This window comes from Mirounga angustirostris, unplaced genomic scaffold, assembly GCF_029215605.1.
Source record: "Mirounga angustirostris isolate CCGP_5_RB_7025 unplaced genomic scaffold, mMirAng1.0.hap1 SCAF_2, whole genome shotgun sequence".
Taxonomy (NCBI): Eukaryota; Metazoa; Chordata; class Mammalia; order Carnivora; family Phocidae; genus Mirounga; species Mirounga angustirostris.
Genome location: NW_026991710.1, coordinates 60871262 through 60885195, shown reverse-complemented (window position 1 = coordinate 60885195; position 13934 = coordinate 60871262). Strand labels below are relative to the sequence as shown.

General features: G+C 43.8%; 1 protein-coding gene and 1 long non-coding RNA gene across 10 annotated transcripts in view; one reads left to right on the top strand and one right to left on the bottom strand.

Moving 5' to 3' along the window:
* FAM47E (family with sequence similarity 47 member E) overlaps nucleotides 1–4954 on the bottom strand; it is a 31555-nt gene extending 26601 nt beyond the window's left edge. For 6 of the 8 annotated variants that reach the window (XR_010409443.1, XM_045880963.3, XM_045880962.3 and 3 more), the window contains exons 1-2: nucleotides 4734–4954; nucleotides 66–435 (exon numbers count right to left, since the gene is read on the bottom strand). Coding sequence is in view for 7 of the 8 variants with exons in the window: in XM_045880963.3 (XP_045736919.1) it covers nucleotides 66–435; nucleotides 4734–4807 (444 nt within the window). In the remaining variant the exon portion in view is untranslated. The remainder of the gene's footprint in view (nucleotides 1–65; nucleotides 436–4733) is intronic. The other 2 variants (XM_045880965.3, XM_045880964.3) reach the window with 1 other exon arrangement.
* LOC135363605 (uncharacterized) overlaps nucleotides 4081–13934 on the top strand; it is a 17175-nt gene continuing 7321 nt past the window's right edge. For both annotated transcript variants that reach the window (XR_010409445.1, XR_010409446.1), the window contains exons 1-2: nucleotides 4081–4192; nucleotides 8355–8410. This is a non-coding gene — a long non-coding RNA (uncharacterized LOC135363605). The remainder of the gene's footprint in view (nucleotides 4193–8354; nucleotides 8411–13934) is intronic.

Sequence of the window (13934 nt, the reverse complement as noted above, 5' to 3'; positions counted from 1 at the left end):
AGCTCCCACATATCCAAGGAGAATTCTTTTCAAGGCCCTCCCACAGCCCTAGGTCAGGAGGTCACCTCAACAGGCATGTCTTCCCCCAGATTAGGGTAGAGAGCCAAAGGGTGCGGGGTCAGCTGGGCTTCACCGTCCGCCAGGAATGCCTTCCGTGCTCGCGGCACTGGTGACAGCTTGGGAAAGAGGGCTGTTTCCTTGGGCCGCCTGTGTTGCCTCTTCTTTGGGGCAGGTCGGGGAGCTGTGTGATGGATCTGGGGGAGAAAGGCCTCCTGAGGACCCCGAGTGAGCAGACCCTTGCAAGGAGGGCAGCCCCTCCTGAAGTCATCCAGTCCCTTCTTCACAAACGTCCACCGCAGGCTGTTCAGGGAGGTGGGACACGTCGGCTTGTGCCTGTGCTTTGTGAAACACTTGGAAGGTAGACCCTCCTTGTACCTGGAAGACAACATGCCTGGTCGTATGGAGCACAGGACTTGGGGCGGGAGACAGAGGTTGTAAGGAGGCTGGCCTCCACCTTTCTTGAGGAAGTGAGGTAAGAGAGGAGGGGTTCTGTGGAGAGGGTTGAGCTAATCAGACTCCTAGTTCACCGCACATCATCTCTGGCCTATGCAAGGCCCTTCTCCTGTTTCCTTAGGCTATTATCCCGCATCCCATTCTAATTGCCCCCCCTGCAGGCAAAACCCCTCTCACAGATTTAAAATGTACCCTTTTGCTTGTACACTCCTTGTAATATCTGTATCATTCTTTTATGTGCATGTATTCTTAATTTACATAAATGGTACTATTCCATTTCTTACTGATTTGCCAAGTACCATATTATAAAGTCCCATCCATGTCACTAGGTGTAAATCTAATTCATTATTACCACCTGGTTCATCTATCCATTCTCCTTGTCACAAGTTGCAACCCCTCCAGGGACCTTTTCTTATCCTTTAAAAGACCATAGTGCAGTGGGAAGAACCTGCATCCCAGGGACCATTCACGCCTAACTAGCCAAATGACCTTGGCACTTCATTTAACCTCTGTGGGCCTCAGTTAACCCCTTAACCTCAGAGGGTCAAAGATTTCAAACTGGCAGTCCATGGGCTGCATGGGGCCTACAAACCTGTCATTTGGTCCCTTTTCTGTTTGAATAAGAATTAGAACAGCTAACATATATCAAGGACTTCTTATATAATAGGCATGTTCTACATGCTTTACATGTATGAACTTACCTAAATCTCATAACAATCTATGGGCGCCTGGGTGGCTCAGTTGGTTAAGCGACTGCCTTCGGCTCAGGTCATGATCCTGGAATCCCGGGATCAAGTCCCGCATCGGGCTCCCTGCTAGGAAGAGAGCCTGCTTCTCCCTCTGACCATCCCCCCTCTCATGCTCTCTCTCTATCTCATTCTCTCTCAAATAAATAAATAAAAGTCTTTAAAAAAAAAATAAATAAATCTCATAACAATCTAATGAAGTAGATACCGAGTACTGGCATTATTCCCACTTATAGATAAGGAAATTGAGGCACAAAGAAGTTTGAGAACAAAACAAACACTTGTGAAAGATCCCACAGCTAATAAGTGGTAGAGGTGGGATTTTAATCCAGGTAGTGTGACTCCAGAGAAAGGTGCTTAAGCACTACACTAGAGCTTCTGACATAGAAAAAAGTTCACATACATAATCTAGAACAAAAATCAGGCTCTCTGGGAACACTGGGTCCACCTTTTCATGGAGCCACCAATTGGTATAATGGTTGTCCCCTATAGACAAGTCCTATGCTCTCTTAGTCACAGTCTCTACCCCTCCCTACTGCTTTATTCTACCCAGCCTGCTTCACCCAGTTTCCTTACCCACCAGGCCCCTGTCTGCACTGAGTTGTTAGGGTATAAATATGAGATGGAAGCAGTTGATGGAAGGAAAATGAGACCAGTTCCTAGATAATCTAACACATCCAGCCATTGCCTAAGTCAGGATTTGGAACCTGAGCAGCTGAAGGGCAGGTCACTCGTTCTCTTAATACATCACTGCCTTAGTCAGATATTTCTATATTATTGGTGTCTTTTCCTGAAGCCTCTTCCACCTCCAGGCCCCTTTCATCTGTAATGGCTCATTACACCAAATCTACTCCTTGTTGCACTCATCTTTATAGGTACAAAGCATTTTTAAGAGGTTCTAGTTTAACCCCTATTCTTTCCTTATGAGTCCTAGAAACGTCTTGCTTGCTGTATGTGCATGTTTGGGGGGGGGGGTCTTAAACCAGCTCTACTGTGAAGATCTAGATGAAAGGATACAAAAAGTTGCTCTTTGAAATGAACAAATCACTCTTAAATAGCTAAGTGGCAGGGTGTTGAAATTACATCTAACCTTAAGATTTGATGACCCATTCAGCATGACCTACTAGCAAGTAAACTTCTATAATATTAGAAATCTTTACAAAGATTATTTTCTACACATTCACAACTAACTCAAACATCCAAGCACTTCATGAAATCAAATCTGATGACTGATATTTTTGCTTACGGACAGTTATACCACTCGAAATGGGGTAAGTATGGCAGGTAGCTCAAGCCTCAGAATGTTAGAGCTGGCAGAACCTGAAGGAAATCTAGTCCACCTCCTCCGCGCCAAATGAAGAAACCAAGTTCTGAGAGATGAACAAACAACCACTACAGCAGGAGGGTTTCCCACTACCCCGCTTTGCCTCTCGTAGCTAATAAACTTACCTCTGCATTTTGTTAGGTTTATGAAAAATTTTGCTTGACCCAGAAAATAAAACTGAAAACATTTTTTCTAAACATTTACTATTTTCACAGTCATTAGCATCTGCTATGTGGATGGATATCTCCATCTGTAAGAATTACAAAAGAGTATTGGTCATTTATCCTAAAGAAATGAAAACTTATGTTTGTACAAAAGCCTGTATACAAATGTTGATAGCAACAGCAAAAACCAGAAACACCTGCATGTCCTTCAGTAGGTAAAACGAATAAACAAACAGTGGTACATCCACACCAGCAATAAAAATGAACAAACTACTGGGGCGCCTGGGTGGCGCAGTTAAGTGTCTGCCTTCAGCTCAGGTCATGATCTCAAGGTCCTGGGACTGAGCCCCACATCAGGCTCCCTGCTCAGTGGGGAGTCTGCTTCTCCCTCTCCCCCTGCACCGCCCCCATGCTCTCTCTCTCAAATAAATAAATAAATCTTTTTAAAAAAATGAACAAACTACTAATATGGTGTCTTGGATGGATCTCAAGGGCTTTATGCTGAGTGAAAAAAAGCCCATCTCAAAAGGTTTTATACTGTATTTTTCTATTTATCTAACATCCCCAAAAGAACAGAATTATGGAAATGAAGAACAATATTGGTTGCCAAAGGTTGGGCATAGGGAAAGGGGTGCTGATAAAGGGGTTGCAAGAAGTAGTTCCCTTGTGGTGAGGAAATTGTTTTGTGTCTTGATGAATACATGTGACAAAATTTTATAGAAGTTTATACACACACAACTGCAAGCAAAATCTGGTGAAATCCAAGCAAGGTCTGCAGTCTAACTAATATATTGTGCCAATGCCCATTTCCTGCTTTGGTAAAGTACTGGTTACCTAAGATGGTACCACTGGAAGCAGCTGGGGGAAGGGTACATGGGACCTGTGCACTGTTTTTGCAACTACTTGTAAGTCTATAATTATTTCAAAACAAAAACTTTGAAAATGTAGGGAAAAAAGATTCCCAGAGGGTTCATAATTGCTAAAATGTATACAGTATATACTATGTGCCAGTAACTGCTCTCCGTGTGGTATGTCGGTTAATCATCAGGACAATCCTATAAAGCTGATTCATTTTATTGTTCCCATGTTACAGTTGAGCAAACTGAGCCCAGAAGGAGCAACTAACTTGTCTAAGGTCGCGAGGCAAGCAAGATGAGAACTGGCCTTAGACTCCCACCTTTGTGATTAGATCTAGACTTTGGAATCTACCACCATATGGGGTTGCCTCCAAGAGGGCCGAATTCCGTTCTCATAAATAGCTCAAGGAATCCTCAGAGACAAAAAAAACCTTGGGTTCCTGCCCTGTGACTGTGATACCAACCATCCAAAATGGCAACAGACCGCCCCAGTGTCTGAGGCTCTCCCCCAGACACAGGCCCAGCTTGGCCACAGTCACAGGCCGGGGGGCCAAAGGCTCCAGATCCAGTTGGCTAACCCGGAGAAGGGTGAGTGGTAGACTAAGGCAGTCTCCACGGAGGACTCTGTGGCCCTCAGTTTCCCATCTGGAATGGCTATGTTAATCTACAGCCCCTGGGAGGTTGTGAGGAGAGCAGAAAAAAAGTGTGCTTTGCGACAGGAGCGTCGGGCGCTGGTTATTTTATATTTTATATTATAATCATTTAGGTGCCAGGGCACTTGGGTGGCTCGGTCGTTAAGCGTCTGCCTTCAGCCCAGGTCATGATCCCGGGGTCCTGGAATCGAGCCCCGAACCGGCTCCCTGCTCCGCGGAAAGCCTGCTCTCCCTCTCCCACTCCCCCTGCTTGTGTTCCCTCTCTCGCTGTCTCTCGCTCTGTGTCAAATAAAGAAATAAAATCTTAAAAAAATAATCATCATCATTTAGGTGCGGAGAGGTGGGGAGAAAAGGCAGGCGGGGCCTCCAGCCGCGCCCTCCCCGGCCATCTGCCCCCCGCCGCCCAGCAAGCAGGGCGTGCAGGCGCCCGCACGCGGCACCCACCCGATGCGCCTCCCCGGGCGCGCGGAGCTTACCGGGGCCCGCAGGTCCCGCCCGCCGGCAACCGGGTGGGCGCCGCCGGTCCGCACAGCCGCCAGGCCTCGGCCATGGTCTCCCCCGCTCCGGGACGACAGCCGGGCCTCGGTGCTGTGTATTCCCGGCGGCCCGGGTCGCTAGGAGACCGCCGAGCTGTGCGCCGGCCAGATTCGCGCCGGCCGGCGCAGGCGCCCCCTTGCGCACCCCGCTTTCCCCCGGGAACGCGCCGCCCCACCCCCACCCGCGCCGCCCCACCCCCACCCCCACCGCACGCCGGCCTTCGCTGCAGCCAGGGGCGGCGGGCCGGGGCGGGCCGAGGGAGAAGGAGCAGGTCCTTGGTTTAACCGTGTGGCAGTCTGTCGGGAAGGCATCGTCCTCCCCCAGAAATTACGGTGGGCGGGACCACGCCTGTTTTGCTCACCAGCATTTCGAAAAGGGTTTGTGGGAGGAAAGGAAGAAGCGGCTGGAATGATAGCAACAGAAAAAGAGTGAAAAGGGAGGGAAAGGGATAGACTGATTTCGGGTGGTAGGAAGCCCTTTTAGCATGGACTGTTTTTTGGAGGTCTTGGAAATCCCTAGGCCTCACCGCCTCTGCGAACTGAGGGCTGAGTACTAATACCTGGTCACCGGCTGATTTCCAGAGTCCCTTCCCGCTCTCGTGTTGATTGATTCTTTTGCCGGGACCCACTTCTAGCGGTGAAGTTCCCATCCAGTTGGTCCCGATAGGCAGAAGCCCATGGAAGTATGGGTGGCATGAGGATGTGTGTTGGGTTTTGTTAAGTTCTCTTACTACTTCCGAGTGTTCCTGACTTAAATACTAAGCATTGCTTCCAGAGGAAAAGAGCAGCAAAGCATTCTCCTGTCCCCAAATGTTAAATTGTATTTAAATTGTTTCTTTACAATGGGATAATTTTCCTAGTCATTTAAAGATGAGTCTTCTCGTCTTCAAACTCTCTGGGAATAAATTAGCTTCACCTTTGGAAATCTGTTAACTGTCTGGATACTATTAAAGTTGCTCTGACTGGTACTAGTGTTATGGGACAGAACCAGTTCCTAAGGCAGGTTTGGCCGCCCAAGGCTGGAAAGTCAACAATCTAGAGACAAGTGGTGGTGGGAGGAAAGGAAAGGTTGCTTTATGCATGAAGCCAGAGACTTGGGGAGGTGGTGGACTAATATCTCAAAGACCATCTTTCCCATCCAGGTGAAGCTGGAGGATTTTTAAAGGGAAAGCTGTAGGAAAAGGGAGGGGGGGGGGGGGAGCGCCGTGTGCAGGAGAAGCAGGTGCCCAGGCAGTTAGTCATCTGCTGTCATGACCCTGAACAGACTTGCTGGCATCCATGGCTGCTGTTTTCTAATGTAGTCAGACCTTATCTTCTGGGAAAGTTTGGTCCTTCACTCCTCAAGGCCAGTGGTGTGCAAATCTCAAGGACAGTCAGTTCTGCTACAGATCAAGGGACTTTGGTCAGCAAGCAAGGAGTGCATAAGCTTGAAGCAAATTAACCCTTCAAGCTGGCTGGAGTGCTGATACACTAGTTCCAGCATCTTCATTTGCTATCTGTGTCCAGCTGCCTTTTCCATGCAGTGTAGAGCCCTGGGTCCCACCACCTGAGATGACTCCTGACTCAGCTATTTAATAATTAGGCACCCCTGGGCACAATTACTCAAACTGTTTTTTAGCTCCATTGATTTTCTAGTCTGAAATGGAGGAAATAATAGTATCTCCTTATAAGGGTTACTGGCAGATCAAAGAGATAATGATGTAAAGCACTTAACGGTGCTGGCTATTAAGAATCCCTCAGGAACTGCTGAGCAGTAGTGTTATCTCAGTTGGGGGTGGGGGAGGGTAGTAATATTTGCCCTGCCTGCTTCACAGAGCTGTTGTAAGAGTCAGTTAATGGAGAAAGCGACAATTGTAATGATTATAAGGAGTCTGATCCATTGTTTTCATTATCTTTGGTAATATCTTTCATGTTCATTTGTTGGCAGATTCAAGCTTCTATTACTTTGAGGAAGTAGGATTTTTTCATAAGACTGAGGGTAAGGGTTTTTATCTCTTGCTCCTAGTACTGGGCCTGGCGTACAGTAGGTACTCATTCAACAAATTTTGGCTGTTATGGTCATTCTCGGCACTAAGGATGCAATGAGGAATAAAACAGACTTGGTCCTTGTCAGCTTGAGTCTTGGTTTCTGGTGTTTGTTGCACGAATTAATAAGGAACCACCTGTTTCATGACTTTTGCATCCTCGCAAGTTGATTATTTGCTCCATGTAGTAACTTTGACTCCGTATCTAGTAAGAGACAAATAACTTCTTTTTATTTCATCACATTCTAAACCCAAATTATAGTCATTACTCAGAGGATCTCTCATTCATTCTCTCTCTTCTCCATCTCTTTTGCAACACAAAGGTAAAATGTGTTACATATATGAGTAGATGTTATTTAAGAGTGAGGATAATGAGGTTCTGGGGGTCTTTTCTAGCTTTACTACCAGGTAGTGTAACCGTTTTATTTCCCAATAGGATTACTCAAACACCCATAACAGGGTTGCCAAACACTATTACTGCATCTTTCCCGCTCAAGGACTAATTACTGTCTCTGTAGCATTCTACTCCATACACAGCAATACTTAGTTCATGGTACTTTCCAGAAAAAAAAAAAAAAAGCATTTGAACAACAAACACAACAGAACTTTAAGCTGAGAAATTATAAAGTGGTCCTGGACTGGTAGAAACCTTTGGTGTCTTTACAAAATATTGCCAGTCATCCCTGCAGGACTACAAGGAATCTAGACCACTGTACCCCCAGCCAGTTCTTACAGAATTCCTACAGATAAATTTACAGTGGACATGAGCTCACTAACAAAAATAAAACCCACGAGGAAAAAAGGCACAATGACTAAGAGACAGCAGAAACAACAAAGAACAGAATCTGATCACAGAGACTTTATGTATTGGGATGTTCAGATACAGAATATACATAAATAAGATTAGTTTTGTATAAATATATATGTTTACGTACATAAAATAAGCATGTTTCATGTGTTTTGGAAGTAATAGAGGGATTTGGAAATATGAGCGAAGTACAAGAAACTTTTTAAAAGATAGATTTGAAAAAGAACCAAAAAGAACTTACAGAAATGAAAACTATAATCATTTCAATTGGCCTCGAGAGGTTATGGCCCAATGGATGGGTGGGTCCCTGAGATCCAGCGAGCTGGTAGATTTGAGGAGATGCCTGAGGCATCTGTAGTAGGCTAGACACATTCAAAGGAAGTTGGAAGAGATCTCAGCTGCTACTTTTTGGAGAATGATGGGCCGTGAAGGGTGGATGAGATGTAGAGATTTGCTGCTGGTAGGAGTGGAACCAGTGCTGTTACTATGGAGACCAATTGAAAGGACTGAGTCAAACCAAGTAAACAGTGTGTTTACAACAGTCTGCGCTCTCATTTGCCCCTGCCTGTCCCTCCTCGGCCCTGGCACCTACAGGCAGCACTTGGGGGTGGGTTCAAATAGCAGAAGGCACTGAAAGGAGATCTGAGGCGGGGGGCAGGTGGAGAACAGGGTATTTTCTCTCTCCCTTTGTCTCCAAGGGTGTATATATATTTCTTCCTTCACTTTCAGCTCCCACCAGGCAGCCCCGATATGATTCCAACTCCCATCAGACTCAGGCTCCAGTTGTAAGTAATTCCTGTGGTTTGGATGTGGTAGGGGCTTTCCTGCTACTAATCTCTGGGTTATCTCATATCCTCTGTTTGGCTCTCAGCTCTTCCATCACCTCTGGAACCTGTTCTTGCATTTAAATTCCTCAGTTTTAATTCACTTAGTGTGGCTGCTGCTTTCCTGGTTGGACCCTGATGCATATGTTCCTTATGACCCAACATTTCCCCTGCAGGGATAGGAATCCAGAGGAATTCTCACCCATAGGGAACATATGTATGAGGATATTTGTCACAGCATTATTAGTAGTATCGGTGAGTTGAGGGTGATGTGTGTGTCCATTTCTGTGATGCAGATGGATAAGATGGATAACTAGGCATTGGTTAGAAGGAACAGTCTAGACATATATTCAGCAACATGGTTAGACTTTTGAAAATGTAGTGCTGGGTGAAGAAAGAAACAGTGAGATTTTTTACTACAATATGATTTATATAAATTAAAAATGCATGCACACAAAACAAAAATATAAGTTTTACAAGAACTCCTACAGAGAGAAGGATATACTTCAAACACTTAGGAATGGTTGCTTATGGAGAAGGCAGAGGAATAGAAGTGGAGAATGGAGAAGAAAAGGAATGTATGAATGAATGAATAAGAGAGGGCCTTGCACACCCAATTGAGAATGGAGCATCATGGATTAAAGAGTAAGATTAACCAAGGAGCTACACCTGAAGTTGAAAAAAAAATGTTGCCAGAGAAATAGTTACAAGGTGGCACTGAGACGTAATTTCAAAGAACACATTGTGGATTAGAAAGTTTGAAACAATACCTGCTCCAAAGCCAAGTTAGATTGCAGTTAAAGAGCAAACACACGGGACAGATGGTGAAGCAAGGAGCCAGGGCTAGTGACAAGTCCTGGATAATGCAGGGGTGTTGTTGAAATTCCATGGCAATGTTATGTGAGCCCGGCTGAAGAGGATTCTAGGTCTTCTGATTTGCATTCAGACCTGAGCAGAGATTATGATTTGGAGTCTCACAACTGAATAGAAATGTTCCAAAAAAATCCTGCTTCATAGCTTTTTAGGGTCAACTACAGCCTGAAGCCTGGGCTGTTTCTCAAGTGGGGCTCAGATTATGATCACTATATGCATTAAAAAATTGGAAACAAGGAGCATTTGGAGTGTATTAGAGGGGACTTGAATTCTCATCCAGTATAGTTTAATTAAAATATGACAATAATAGAAAAGAAATATTTAACCATGACATTAGGATTTACTTTCCTTTGCTTGTATTTTTAGAGTTGGCATGCCTTTCTTTGTTCAAAAGCATTCAAGTTCTGGAAGATTCTTTGCGTAAATGTTGTAGGAGTACTTGAAAAATGACCATATGTAGAGCCCCCAATATAATCAATATCAGTTAAAAACAGTATTATATCTGTTTTTCATTAAGCTTCAAGTGAGCATGGCTCTTCTCTTTACAAATGGAGACATTAAACTGTGTTTTGCTCATTAATTCTGGTGCTCCTCCAAACATAATTAACTCCCTCTCAGCAATTAACATATTTGATAGTGTTTATTTGGGCTGTTTCTCATTTGTCCATAATGATGTTAAAGAAATATTTGTTAGGTTGAACTGAATTTTTGTTTTCACAGTTTGTGAAGCCAAAGAAGCAATTCAAATAAAACAGTAATGCATTATTGACTCATTAGACTTACTAAGCTCATGTCTAATGACATAAGGAGATTAAGACAATCACTTGAACTCATGCAGCCAATTAGTGGGGGAATCCCATCATAACCCAGAGCTCTACACTGAGTCATCCGGAAAAAGAGTTGACTCATAAACCAAGCTAAAGAGTCAATATAATATAGTGGCTAGTTTGGGTGACCAACCTGGGTTTGAATCACAGCCCCACCACTTAATAATGCTGGGCAAGTCCCTTGCAGCCTCTATACCTCAGTTTCTTCTTCAGGAAAAGAGACCTACTAATAGTCTACATCATATGGTTGTTGTACGGGTACAGTACAGAAATAATCTAAAACTATGCTTTCCAATAGAAATATAATGCAAGCCACCAATGTGAGCCATATATGTAATTTAAAATTTTCTAATAGTCGTATTTTTAAAAAATTTTATCTGTTTATTTGAGAGAGAGAGATAAAGAGAGAGCACACGACGGTGGGGGAGGGGCAGAGGCAGAGGGAGAAGCAGACTCTCGCTGAGCAAGGAGCCTAATGTGGGGCTCCATCCCAGGACCCTGAGATCATGATCTGAGCCAAAGGCAGACACTTAACCGACTGAGCCACCCAGGCGCCCCCTAGTAGTCATATTTTAAAAAGTGAAAAGAAACAGATAAAATTAATTTTGATAATATATCTTACTGAACCTGATGAATCAAAAATATTATCTTAACATATAATCAACATAAAAATATTAGTGAGATATGTTAACATTTCTTTTTTTTCATACTAAGTCTTTGAAATGTAAGCACATCTCAGTTTGGACTAACCAGATTTCAAGTGCTCATTAGCCACGTGGGGATGGTGGCCACCATATTGGACAAAACAAAAATTAAGTATTTAGCCAAGTGCCTAGCACAAAGGAAGCACTCGAGGAATAGTGGCTCAGAAACATGCCCTGGGTTTACCCGTAGGTCGATTGCGTTTGTTGCTCAGTTATAAGGATAGAAAATACATGGTATTAACCCAAGTTTGAAATTTCATACTTTTATGAGTATGTGCCTCCATTTCAGTTATTTTTGTTCTGTTTACTCCAGAGAATAAGATGTTGCCCTTTTCCCCTTCTACTGTGAGCAGAGGTTGTTAATCCTGGAGCTGTTTGGATGAGGGACTTTCACTGAGAACTCAGGTGAAGAGTGTAGCCCCCATAAAGAATTTAACAGAATTTTTGTCCTAGTGAGCAAACTGCATTTGGCTGGGTAAATATTTAATGTGCTCTTATTACCACTGGAGCATACCTGGAGACCAAATTATAATTTTATTCTATAATTTTGTAATATTTTATATTACAATGTTATTTCTTTGAACCTGAGACGGGTAAGCACTCTCCTTTTCTCCTTCCCATCACATCCTTCCTAGACTTCCTTGGGAATCTGGCCCTAAACAGGCGCAATAAATTCATGTGCATAGCCTCTTTGGAGTTGGCCCTATGTTGGCCTCAGAGTTGCCTTTACCTGCTGAATCCTTGGTGATCAGAGCTGAGCTAGGAACCCTGCCTTCTGTATGTGGAGGTCCTGAAGCTAAGTGTGGAATGAGGAGCCAAATTCCCCAGGGCCCTGGCAGGATCCTTCAGCCGGTCCACAGAGCAGTGACCAGCTGTCTCAGAAAGACCAGACTTATATATGTAGAATGGCAGAAACAGGGTCCCTGAGCTAGATCAAAATCTGACAAGACAGTAGAGGTAAAGGAGACTCTGTCCCTAGTCCCTGAAGGCTGAGCCAGGCCAGGAAACACTAGCCTAACCCAAGGTGACTTGGAGGCATTCAGCCTCAACCCTGATGCAGAAGAATCTTTAGAGTCTTGGCAAACATAGACCTAACAATGCCATAACCTTCCTTAAAACCTTCAACAGCTCCCCCTTAGACACAGAATACGTTCCGACTCCTCAGGCCGGTATTTAAACCCTGCAGCTCTGACCTGCTCACGTATTTCCCTTCTTCCTCACTCTTTCTCCTCTCCGATTATATTATTCTGCTTTCTAGTCTTCCCTCCCATACTCTTTCTTTCTTTATGTTGTTCATGTTGTACACTTTGCCTAAAAATTCCTTAGTCGTGGGTCTCCACCACTGTCTTTAAAGTCCCCACTCCAATCCCACATCTCCCAGGGATAGAATCTTTGCTTCCCCTTTACCTCCAAGAGAACTCCCTTCAGTCCTCCTTCTATTAAGTAAGCATCAAGCGTTTAGCATTTTTAGTGGACATTACCGCTGCTTCTTCGGTGATTATCCTACCCCTTCCCCGTTGTGCAGCAGTCACTCATTTTGGGAGAATGACTGCACTCAACTCTCACGATGGACTCTGACTAGTGTAACCACTGTAATCTCATTCCACCTGTGACTGGTTCAGGTCCGGACAGTAATGCAGCCTCAGTCAGTCAGTTCTGGGCATTCCTCGGGGATCTGGCTCAGATTGGGCCAGTGTTCAATGCAAGTTCAACGGCTGGAGGAAAAGAAGACTTCTCTCATGTTCTCAATGGTATTTGTTATTATGATTTACAATTCATTTTTTATTCACCAAAAATATTTGAGGTGGTTGACTTTACCATGGAATTTGAGCCACTGGAGGGGAAAAGATCATTTACCATCCTACCTAGCTCCTAAAATGGTACCTTACAAGGAGCTCTCCAAATTTTGCTTGAATTTATGCTCCAGTCTCTATGGACTTGGAGGACACAAACCAAACTCATCCATGGGCCCAAACTCCTGAGTATGTCCTTAGGATGGCTGGACTTTACTTTCTGTGATACTGACAATATATGGAACAGGACTGGGACAGGCAGACATCTAAAATTAACTCTGAATCTGAGATACCTTTGCTATTATTCATACCAAGTCAAGCCAACTTTTACTTAAAAGTGGACCCTATCGGGCCATGGCAGTTTCTAACCTGTGTTTTTCACATCACCTTTGTTCATCTCATTACCTGAAATAAATATATGAAAAAGTTCCACACTTGGTCAAGGCCATAAGACATCCTAATTACTACAGAAACAAAGGAACCTAGTTAATTGTGCTTATACTGGTGTAAATCCTTTAATGTCTGTCTTCATTACTTTTCCTTTAAAATTCCTATGATAACTATAAAGTGACTTAAGCCTGAATAGCCAGCCTGACAGGTTTCTGTTGGTTTGGGATAATTAATTAAAATGTCCTTTAATCTCTCCAAACCACTTCATCATATATGTACAACGTTTTGTTTTGGTGTATGAGCTTAAAGAGTATTAAGAGCATGAATGTTGGTGTCAGCTGCCTAGATCTGAATCCTGGCTCTACTATTTCCTAGCTGTACAAGCTCAGGAAAGTGATCTAACCTCTCTATGCCTCAGTGTCCTCATCTGTAAAAATGAAATGGTAATAGCACTTACCTCATTGGGTTTTGTGAAGATGACATGAGTTAGCACATGAAGAGTGCTTAGAACAATGCATAGCATGTAGTTAAGCTCCCAGTAAATATTAGGGCTATGATTCATAGGATTTCTGAAATGGAGAATCTAAATAGAACTACTCAATGCATTTTAGGGACCTGTGCTTCTCGAGATTCCCAGGCCAGCTTTGTTAATGGCAGGACATGGTGATGAGGTGGTAATATGAAAAATGAAAACCAGTTTCTTTTCTCTCAGTTGGTTGACAATCTCTCTTGAGCCCTTAACTGGGAATCCATATCTGTTGTGTCCAGTTACTAGCTTCATGATCTTGGGCAAGTTATTTAATCTCTCAGAGATTCCCCCAGTTTTTTGTTTTTTTTTTTTTCAAATGTAAAATGGGGATATAATCCTACCTCACAGGATTAGTGTAAAGGAAGGAAA